Here is a 10,328-nt window from a genome sequence, read left to right as displayed (position 1 = left end):
GTAATTCTGCCTGTGAACCACAGCAAAAGAGAAAGGGAAAGAAAAAAAAAGAAAAGGAATCAAAGACTCATAGTTCAAGTATCTCAATACCCCAAACTTCCTAACTGTCCTGGTCTCCTGACTGAGAAGCTGCTTAGCCTGACTGCCAGTTATTCTCTGGAAAAATCCAAATTTCCATGACCATTATAACCCTTTGCTGTTTCTTACATCCTAGTGATACCTTGAGCACAGAATATTTACCACTAAAAGATTTAAGAACAGTAAGGCCTAAGAAAATTTTGAACAGTAGAACCACAAGGCATTCAATGAGACCTACCTCAGCTCCTTTTTAATCTGACTAATTTGAGATTCATAATAATCAATTAGACAAAGGTACCTGAAGAAAGGAAAAATGTTAATTTTGAATTTCAGATATTCTCACAAAACTCATACTGTAACCAACCCAGAGGAACAAGTCAGCACTTTGGAAGTGGCTGCTCCAAACAGTGGAGTTACTCTTACACTACACAAACATGGTCACACTTTGCCAAAATGGAAAAGTAGACACATTGAATCTGTACTAGTTTAGAAGTAGCAAAATATTCAAGGGGGGAAATAAGTCTGCCCACTAGCCTCCTCATCTTACACTTGTGGTTACCCAGCAAGATTAACAGAGAAGCACAGTCAAAATAAAGTGTCTTGAGCACTCTGAGATTGTCTGGTTTGGAGGGACATATGAGAGAGGACAGGGAACCAAATTCAGTGATCTTTCCTCTGATACAGCGAGGACTCAAGACAACAGCTGAGCACACACAATGCCTTTTAAAAGCTGTCCAGGCCTAGAAAGCCAGGTGATATCAGCACAATAAAGCAATGGCTACCTGAGGCCTAGGAACTGGCAAATGTCTGATTGTAGCAGAGCTGTGGAAATCCCTCCAGCAAGAGACACAGCCTTGTGATACCTTGGGAACTTACCCAAAAGTACTTGGAGGTTCACAGTAAGGCAGCAGTCAGCACTTGCAAACATCACTTCCCAAAACTGACAAGGTTCCTTTTTGGGGGGCTAGGGATGGTGTTTGCTGGGGGGGTTGCTTATTTTTAACTTACATTTTTAAATGCTAGAATCCCAGGATGAGATCATCCTAGCCAACACTGCAGCTACAGAGCAGAGTGAATCATTCCCTTCCCTTTGCTGACATCTAGTGTGGGCACTGGGTGGCAATTTTTAAATTTCTGCCATGGATTTACCTGGCTTACAACTTCACATAAGAAAAATATCACTGCACTGAGGTACCTTCTCAAGAATATATATTTAATTCTGTAATCTTAAAGTCTGCAGATTATTGTTTTTTCACGTATAAATATCAAGAAGCATTACTTTAAAATCTGTCTCTCCATTCAATGTTACAGGTGGTTCAGCAATAGAAAAGAATTGCTTACCGGTGATTCAGGAGAGACATGGGAACTCTTTTGCAAAAGTGACAAAACATTTTGTTTTGAGTGGCAGCTCGCTGCTGCTCCTCCCTCCCAACTCTGCTCAGCTCCTTCTGCAAGCGGGCAATAATCTCTTCCTGTTCTTTCAGCTTTTCCTGCTGCTGTTGGTATTTTACCTGTGAACAAGCAATGGGAGTGTTATTGAATTGTTCTGACCCACAAGCTGAGTGTACTGTACAAGCCCAGGTACATACAGTCCCAAAGAAAATGACCACTTGGGTTTTAGCTGTGCTGAAGAGACAGTGGAAGAGAGATAGAGGTGTTTTTCTAAATTATTTCTAGAAAATTCTGCATAGTTCGAAAAAACTTAGCTATAAACAGTGTTCTAACCCTATGACCTGACACACATGTTTATTTAGATTAATGTAAATATTCTGAAACCTTTTATAAGTCAAAAGTTTGAATCCTCAGGCAGCACTATCTGAATTACCTGTGAAGCCTGTTGCTCTTTTTGAAGTTCCTTGACTTGGCTCTGTTGCTCGCATGCTTTAGCTATTGTTTCATCTTCCAGCTGACAAATTTTGGCCTTAATGCTTTTCACCACACTTTCCAAATCATTAGCCCGTTGCTCTTGCCGAGATGCCCGACCCTGTTCCAGTCGTACCACATCTCTGGAAAAAAGAAATAAATCCTTGATTTTAAATTAAGCTCATTTCACTACAGACAGTGCAGGAAGCACACGCCTGACATTATGTGATGACCTCTGATAACATCCTGTGGCAGCAGGTACGGGAAATTCACTGATATGAGAAGAACCAGCAGATGAAATAATAGAAGAGTTCAAAAGGAACTGGGACAACATATTGAAAAATAACCTCAGGAAAAAGGTCTTAGGCCAACGGTGAGGTAAGATCTCCACCAGGCTGGAGATGCACACTGATAATGCTTTTATTCTGCAGGTAAATTCTTTCCGCTGTGTCTTACCTAAGACATCGATTTGCCTCCATAAGTCCCTGCATCACCTTCTGCTGTCGCTCAGTGTCTTCCACCAGCGTTTTTAATGCAAGTCTTATTCCTAGAGAAGACTGACTGTCTAGGACAAGCATATCTGGAGATACAAAACATAAGCAAAGTCACAATGAAAGGGTTTTAACAGCCAAAGAAGATTGCCTGTCTGCTGCCACTTGGAAGTGACATCTTTGGAAATGCCTTATGAATTTAGGGTTACTATTTCTGCACACAGAAATTACATTTCCTTACCTGAGGTATCTCTGCAGCAGCTTTGGTGGGCAGCAAGACTCACAGGTTTCAACCCATGGCGCATTAATATCTTGTTCAGGTTTTCCCACTCTGCCTTCTCTTGCTGCATTGGGAGAAAGGGAAAAAGAGGCAGAAACCTGAGTTGTTCGCATCAGCTGTGCAGCAGAAGGTACCAAATGCCCACAAATTAAATCAAACCAAGAAACTACAAGTGACCACTACAGGAAGGCTTACGAGAAGCTCCAATAAGATCTGCAAAGCACACTGGGGAAAAGCATAGTTAACAACGCACACCATGACCAGTTTTCCCGATCCCTATTTGAAAGCACAACGCGCAATGAGTTAAATTCCCCTCTTTAGGAAACCCAAACCAGCGGCCCTCGGGTCCCTCCAGCCCAGCCGGGGCGCAGCGGCCCCGCCGCGAGCGGAGCCCTCAGGGCGGCGGCGGCGGCTCTGGGGGGGGTCATGGGCCGTCCCACCGCGTTTTGTCTGCTCCAACCACCCCGCAGCGACAGCCAGGGCCAGCAGAGTACCTGGGTCATGGCGAGGGCCGCGGGGCGGGAGGGGCCGCGGAGCAGGAGGGGCAGAGGGGCCGCGGGGCAGAGGGGCCGCTCCTCAGGCCCGGGGCCGCTCGTGGGGAGCGCAGCGGCGGGGGCGCGCGGGGGTCAGCGGGGGCGCGCGGGGCGGCGCTGCGCGGGCGCCGCCATCTTGCGGCGCGGGAGGCGAGGGGAGGAGACCGGGCGGAGGTAGGAGCGGCGGCGCGGCGGGAGAGCGGCGGGCGCGGGGCTAACGAAAACAAAAAATAAAAACAGGGGGAAAGCGGGGGAAAAAAGCTCGGTGGGAGCAGATCTGCGGAGGTCCTCGGAGTTCACGCGCTTCCCGGTACGCCGCCCCGCGATGAGCGCTGCCGGGATTAGGTGGATGGTCTGGGAGCCGTAATCCCAGCCTGGTTTTAGAACGGGCCCTGCTGTAAAGGAGTAAATATGGCCTTGTGCTGCCGGGCTGGTGGGTGCAGCGCTGCTGCGTGTCCCTGGCTCGCAGCAGCGGGGCCGGAGGCTCCTGGAGCAGCGCACGGCTTTCCCTTGGGATGCGGGGGAGCGGCTGGCCTGCAGCAAACCCGTGTTCGGGTTTGGTGTAAAATAAATGCGTATTGCTTCATTATCATGATCTGAGGGGGCAAAAAATACAATAATCTGTGTGTGTTCCGGGATGCTTCCTGGCCCTTTCAGCACTGATCCCAAATGATGCCCAAATCCACGCCGCGGATTGCGGCCTGCGCGGGGTGATGAAGGCTGGGAGCTGTCCCCGACTCCTCTGCTGGCATCTGCTGCCTGCCCGGGGACACGGGGCTGTGCCTGTCGGGGACACGGGGCTGGGGACACGCGGGGCTGTGCCCAGGCTGCTCCTTGCAGCGCAGGAGGGAAGCATTCCCTGCCCGGCTCCCACCGTGTGCCCGCCTTGGCAGGAACCAGAAACTTCAGGAACGGCCAAAGCAATCTCCTCGGCATTTATTAGCACGTCTTATTTTATTATCTGTTTGTTTATTGATAAGCACAGACAAGGGAGATGATGATGAAATTAATGAGTGCAAATAATACATTATTGTAAACCACTAAGGTCTGCAATCCTCTTAAGACATTAGTTCCTTGTGGCTCACATACATTTTGTGACTGAATTGCCAGGTCAAATTTACTAATGTGTTTGTTGAAAGCTGCTACAGTGGTTTAGAAAAGGGAGGATGTGAAATTACTACCAGTGCTATTTCCCAGTTCCAAATTCATTACGGTCTGGGACTGAGATGGGCAGCTCTGGATTGGGTTCCTGCTTTGGTCAAGTTGATCATTTCTAAGCTTTGTCTCACAAATCATTTTTCTGTCCAGTAACTGACAAAGTTATGAGCAGCTAGTAAAGTTTGTCCTAACTGCACTTACTCGATTCTATAAAATATAATACTTTAAAAATACACTTGCCTTTCTTAGAGAAAAAAGGTTGTATTTTAAGTGTTTTTATTTCATCATATATACGTCAGCACTGCATGTTAGTTAATGATGCTTTTAAAAATGTCCTTTATCTTAGCTGGAGAATATGACGAAAGTTTAGACCTCAGCACTTCTCTGCTACTATTCTGCTTTTCTATTTTTTCTTGCTGCTAATTGGATTAAAAGCTGTTTTGGCTTCTATGGCATCCGGTGAGGAGATTACTGTCTGTGACGATGAAGTAAGGTAAAAAATCAGAACTGTGGTATGAGCAGATTTGGAAAGATCAACAGTTCCAGTGGTCACTTATGACTGTATCTAAACTTTAAAAACTACTTAAATAAAAGGATATCTTGCCAGATCCCGTCCCCTGTGTCTGTGTGTGCAGAGTTGCATATCCAAATGATGTAGGCAGTGTTTATGAGATTACAGACAAATCTGTTAACACAGCAAATAGCTAAAATGGTCATACTGTTTTTTCAAGTCTAAAAAGCTGAAACATTTTCTCTGAGACCAATCTAATAATGTATTTTAATGCTAACTAAGAAATAGCAGAACTGTCTAGGAGTATCTTAAAATAAATATAATTTTGTTACCTACTGTCACCTGAAATGGGAGTTTTACAGGTTAGATGGGTAGCTGCTGTGTCTGTATTTTTTGGCAAAGTGAGTCTGTTTAACTGTTTGTATTTTGTGATGTTTTGTCATATTTGAATGTCTGCAAAACTTGAAAATATAAGCAGTTCTGGAAGCTTATTCTTTCAAGTCTCATTTTTTTATGTGCAAAAAGTGACTTGTCCAGAAGTAGTAAAGCTTTGAACTGCAGACATCGGGACTTGAACTTTCAATGACAATTAATTTGCTTTGTTGGTTTCTCCTTAGGTCTCGGTACAGCCACTTAGAGAAGATGACAGATTTGGTGGCTGTTTGGGAAGTAGCTTTAAGTGATGGTGTTCATAAGATTGAATTTGAACATGGGACCACTTCAGGAAAGCGTGTTGTCTATGTTGATGGAAAGGTGAAATTGCTATGTGCTCAAAATTCACTGTGATACAGATTATATAAGTGCACTTCCATGCAACACACATCACAACAAACAACAGACTAATAAATGCGAGTGAGGTATATTCAGTTTACTACCTAATTTAATAAACTGCATCATTCTCTTTTTCAGTTCCAATTAAGGTGTGAGTATTCATGAAGTGCTTTGCTGTCCTTGGGCAGAGGCACTGCATACAAAGCACTGTGTATGCATTCATTCCTAAAGAATAGCTCAGTTCTGAGCTATCTCCTGAGTTGCAGTTCAATTTTTTAATATTAAAACATGCACTCAGGTTTTTCAATTAATACCCACTGTCTTTGTTTTTTTCTACAGGAAGAAATAAGAAGAGACTGGATGTTTAAATTAGTGGGTAAAGAAACATTCACTGTTGGAGCTACTAAAACAAAAGCTGCTATTAACATTGATGCAGTCAGTGGTTTTGCATATGAATATACTTTGGAGATCAATGGAAAGAGTCTCAAGCAATATATAGAGAATAGGTTAAAAACAACCAATACTTGGATATTGAACTTGGGAGGTACAGACTATAGAATTGTTCTAGGTAAGTAAACATTGAGTGACTACACGTTGCCGCCTTTGAATAAACTTGTGTGCATTTAAAAACTGGTAATTAGGAGAAAGCACAGTTCAGTGGGTAGCTCTGATGCAGTATAAAGTCCTGGGGGATGTGGAAGTTTGGAATGAGATGCCAAAGACAGTCTGAAAAATAATGGTCTTGTTAATACACATTTGAGCCTATAGCAGCATGATCTAGATTTTGGGGGAAAAAAAAAAAAGTTGGGAGGCATTACTGCTGCCCTAGCAAGGCAGTTCTCCAGATGAAGCCTGTTACAGAAGTTTTACCTGCTTTGTCATCAAACCTCATGTGTGTCTAAGTTTGTTCAGCCAGTAACCAGGTTTTCCTTTAAAAAATCATCAGCCATGGTCAAGAAGTCTTTATCTGAAGTGCAACAATGTTATTCCACATTTCTGATACATTGATGAGCATCCTTTCTTCTGCATCGCTTCTTATCTACAAACTTAAACTAAAACCTTCCAGTGATGTTCTTTCACTTTCTTAATAGCAAGGCAATACATTGCTTCTCTTCTGCCCTCTCTTTCCCAGTTACATTACAAGCAGGTGGGAGGAAGGGATCCCTTGAGGAATTTGTCCATGGCATCTACTGGGAAAACTTCCTCTTGGGCACTGCTGTATGGTTAGAGCTGGAGACAACAGATCTCAAACTATGATTTCTTCTTAAACCTCAGGACAGAATGAACTGCCCTAAGATGAAGGGGAGCAATGAAGAAAGACAGTTTTAGTGCCAGAAACAGATAAGTCTCTTCACAGAATTTTAATCTCCCTATGCTTACTGGAAAGGCAAGCAAGGGTTCAGCACTCTGCTGATGATGTGTGAATCACAGTGTCAGTAAAGGGAATTCTAGAGCAAAGTAATTTAAGGAGGATGTGCTGGGATAAGTAAAAGAATATTCTCTTTCAAATGCAAAAAGAAATCTAAGTTTGATATTTAAAGTGGTACTTTGTGCTTTCCAGATGTTAAGAATACAAACAGTTTGATGAATGTTAAATAATGCTGCTTTTGAATTATATTGACCTGGAAAAAGAGTTAGAGCTTGACTGAATAAAGAGCACTCAAATAATTAGCAGAAATTGCTTCACTTTTCTGTCTTTTAATTTTTTCAGTGTAAGACTGTCAGAGTATCTCTGGCACTATTCAGAACAACACTGTTAATAGCCAGCACTAGGGAGGGGTAAAAATGTATCTTCAAAGCAAAGTTGATGACAGAGCTCCTCTGTCTCCAATGTGAGAACAAACCCTGTAGCTCAGGTACTATGGCTACTTAGGAACTTCTTTTGGGAATGGAAAGTAACAATTTTTTAAAACCTTAGATCCTTGTTTGTAGGGAAAAAAACCCGCCTTGTTCTACCTTGTTTTCCTTTTCCTTCACAGAAAAGGACACTATGGATGTGTGGTGCAACGGTGAAAAAATGGAAACGGCGGTATGTGATCCTTTCCAAAGGCTCTTCCCAGGCTATGGATATGTAACCAAAGCATGGCAGAATTAAGCCCCAGAGGGGCACATTATCTCACTTTACAGAGGCCAAGGCAGCCAGGACGCTCCTGGTCTGCTCCAAATGACCTTAACTGAATTTTATAATGGGCAGTAGTTCAGTTCAGATGCCAAACATCTGCTTTTTAAAGGATAAATGATGCTTTTCTTTATCCTTTTTAGACAAACAAAAGAAATGTGATTCAGTTGTGCAGGACTTTTAGGCAGAAAACTTTCTGGGAATTGGGAAGTATTTGAGTTTGATGCAGACTGTAGAGCCATTGCATCCAAATCTGCTTGTCACTGAAAGTTGAAGACATATAGTCTGACTCATGCTTTTTTCCATCTAGAGATGTTCCTAATACTTGGGGCTTAAAAGCCTCATTGGAAATCTTTTATCTTGATCACATCTGCATTAATTTTTAGAGCAGGCTGACAGCTAGGTGGTTTAATCTGTTTGGTGTCTTTCTGATGGTTCTCAACATGCACCCCAGGTAGGCTTCCCCATCCTTGAAGGATGTGCTTTCACCAGGGGAGTCTCAAAGTTGTTACTGCTGCCACAAGGAAGCCCCTGGATGAGTACAAATTGTAAAATCAACAGTTCTGCTATACCTGAGAGCAGGATGAAAAGATTCACCAAATGTGTGCTTAGTAATCAGTGGAAGAAACCTCCTCTCTCAGTAAATCAGGACTTCTGATGGCTCAGTGTTTTCTATAACGTACTGAAAGCACTCAGAGCTGTCCTTGCAGTCATGACATAAACACAGCCATGCTGGCAGAATCTGTAACAGGAAATTACAGAACTGCAGCAGGAGATGTGTATCCAAGATACACAATTGTTGTACTGGATTCAGGGATCTGCTGTAGAAGGCATCCTAAATACTTCACCTTTCACTGCCACTTGGGCATAGCATTGTGTGGAACCTGCTGGCTGTGGGGCACAATTCGACAGGATGCTCCATTTTCTGGTTTTGTTTACTGGTGTGAATCAGTAATATTGATTCACAAACTTCAACTTTACCATTTCTGATTGTGTGAAATTTTCATCGTCATCTAATGGCAACAAATCTTTAACTGGGCACCTTGACAGAGCCCTGCCTGAGATTCAGCAGCTTTGTTCAGCTTTCAGGCACTATTTGTCACAGGTACCTAAAGCTGCTCTAACTGTGGGAACTGCAAGTGATCTTGACATTGATGCACTCGAGCTTTTCATTTATTAAAATATCACCTGTCTGTTTTATTTTTTTAATCTCCTTTCTCCCAGGGTGAATTTGTGGAAGATGGGACTGAAACTCACTTCACTGTTGCTGATCACAGCTGTTGCATTAAGGCTGTCAGTAGTGGGAAACGAAAGGAAGGAATTATTCATACCCTGATTGTGGACAACACAGAAATCCCAGAGGCTGTGGAATAGCCTCTGGTTAACTGATTATGGTAGGACTAAGATCAGGAATTTTCAATTACTGTGGTAATTATTTTAATATGTACTACTTGGTACATCTAGTTTGTGCTGGGTTATTTTCTAGTTTCTGTACATGAAATTATTCTTTTTGAGGACCAGATGAAAATAATTAGGTACAACCTCTTACATTACCAGTTTTTTAAATATATATATATATCTAGAATATATAGCATATCACTACGTGTGGAGAACACTGGTGAAATAGAAATTATACATCAGGAAAAATCATGCTGTAATAAAATGAAAGATAAATATTCAGTAACACTGAATTCTTACCTGCAGCTGTATATGAAGGGAGGAGAAAGCCTGTACTGGACACAGGAGTAAGATGTTAAAAGCTTTCTCTATAATTATTTTTTCTATTAAACTGGCTAGAGACCTTTTCACATGCAGTTAAGGGGAGTGACAAAGTTAATAATGGAATATATAGTTACCAATATTTGTGTTACAGTATTAAATTAATACTGAGTTGTGAAAGCTGTTCTTTACTCCCACTAGGAGCAAGATGTTACATTGTGCCAAAAATAATATTTCTTTAGGTGTTCTGAAAACAGATGCTGTAGTTCAGAAACTCTTTACTTAGTTTTTTCTAAAAAGAAAACAGAAGGAAAAGAAATTCCTGCCATGAAACCCCTTTAAAAATAACATCTCTTGAAGCATGCTGACATAAGAATTTACTTTTGTTCAGTGCTAACAAATCTTAGATCTACCACTATGTGTTTTCATGGCAGTAATGTGTGAATCAAGAAATATGAGGGAAAAGGGGAAAGTAATGTAAAACAATTTATTACTTTAACAGAACAGTTAAGATAGGAATAGACTAATTCTGTTTTCAGAATTGCAGCATAATTTCTAAGAGCAATCTTTGGATTTCTTGAGAACAAGCTCTTGTAATAGAGACTTACACTACAAAACTACCCTTGGCAAGAGCAATCTTAAAATCTTAAAAATAATTTTTAAGAGTCAAAATATGAATATATTAATCTAAAAGTTTCTTTTGTAATGGTTAAAGAAAATTTCCACTTGTAACCTCAGAAATAAACTTTTATAACTTAATTTCTTTTGGACTTGTGAGTGGTTCCTAACACTACATCTGCTAGCT

At 41.8% G+C, this 10,328-nt stretch overlaps 2 protein-coding genes across 7 annotated transcripts; one reads left to right on the top strand and one right to left on the bottom strand.

Moving 5' to 3' along the window:
• Positions 1–308: 308 nt before the first annotated feature.
• Positions 309–3,182, bottom strand: LOC116998966 (centrosomal protein of 70 kDa-like). 2 transcript variants are annotated; one of them, XM_033065225.2, is made up of 6 exons: positions 2,908–3,182; positions 2,674–2,776; positions 2,398–2,521; positions 1,904–2,084; positions 1,420–1,589; positions 309–376 (listed from the first exon to the last, which is right to left on the bottom strand). In XM_033065225.2, the coding sequence occupies exons 1-6, from the start codon at positions 2,968–2,970 to the stop codon at positions 313–315; spliced, it is 705 nt and encodes a 234-aa protein (XP_032921116.1). In that variant the 5' UTR covers positions 2,971–3,182; the 3' UTR covers positions 309–312. The 2 variants fall into 2 exon arrangements, with proteins under 2 accessions (XP_032921116.1, XP_032921117.1); XM_033065226.2 differs by lacking the exon at positions 309–376 and having other exon boundaries at positions 383–1,589; positions 2,908–3,180.
• Positions 3,183–3,356: 174 nt separating this feature from the next.
• On the top strand, positions 3,357–10,282 carry FAIM (Fas apoptotic inhibitory molecule). 5 transcript variants are annotated; one of them, XM_033064568.2, is made up of 6 exons: positions 3,381–3,419; positions 4,839–4,896; positions 5,532–5,667; positions 6,025–6,253; positions 7,665–7,714; positions 9,029–10,282. In XM_033064568.2, the coding sequence occupies exons 2-6, from the start codon at positions 4,853–4,855 to the stop codon at positions 9,176–9,178; spliced, it is 609 nt and encodes a 202-aa protein (XP_032920459.1). In that variant the 5' UTR covers positions 3,381–3,419; positions 4,839–4,852; the 3' UTR covers positions 9,179–10,282. The 5 variants fall into 5 exon arrangements, with proteins under 5 accessions (XP_032920461.1, XP_032920459.1, XP_032920460.1 ...); XM_033064569.2 differs by lacking the exon at positions 3,381–3,419 and adding an exon at positions 3,432–3,555; XM_033064570.2 differs by lacking the exon at positions 4,839–4,896 and having other exon boundaries at positions 3,357–3,419.
• Positions 10,283–10,328: the final 46 nt, after the last annotated feature.

Source organism: Catharus ustulatus, chromosome 7 (assembly GCF_009819885.2).
Source record: "Catharus ustulatus isolate bCatUst1 chromosome 7, bCatUst1.pri.v2, whole genome shotgun sequence".
In the NCBI taxonomy this organism is placed as follows: Eukaryota; Metazoa; Chordata; class Aves; order Passeriformes; family Turdidae; genus Catharus; species Catharus ustulatus.
Note: the sequence above shows the minus strand (reverse complement) of the source record. Positions and strands in the feature narration are given on the sequence as shown.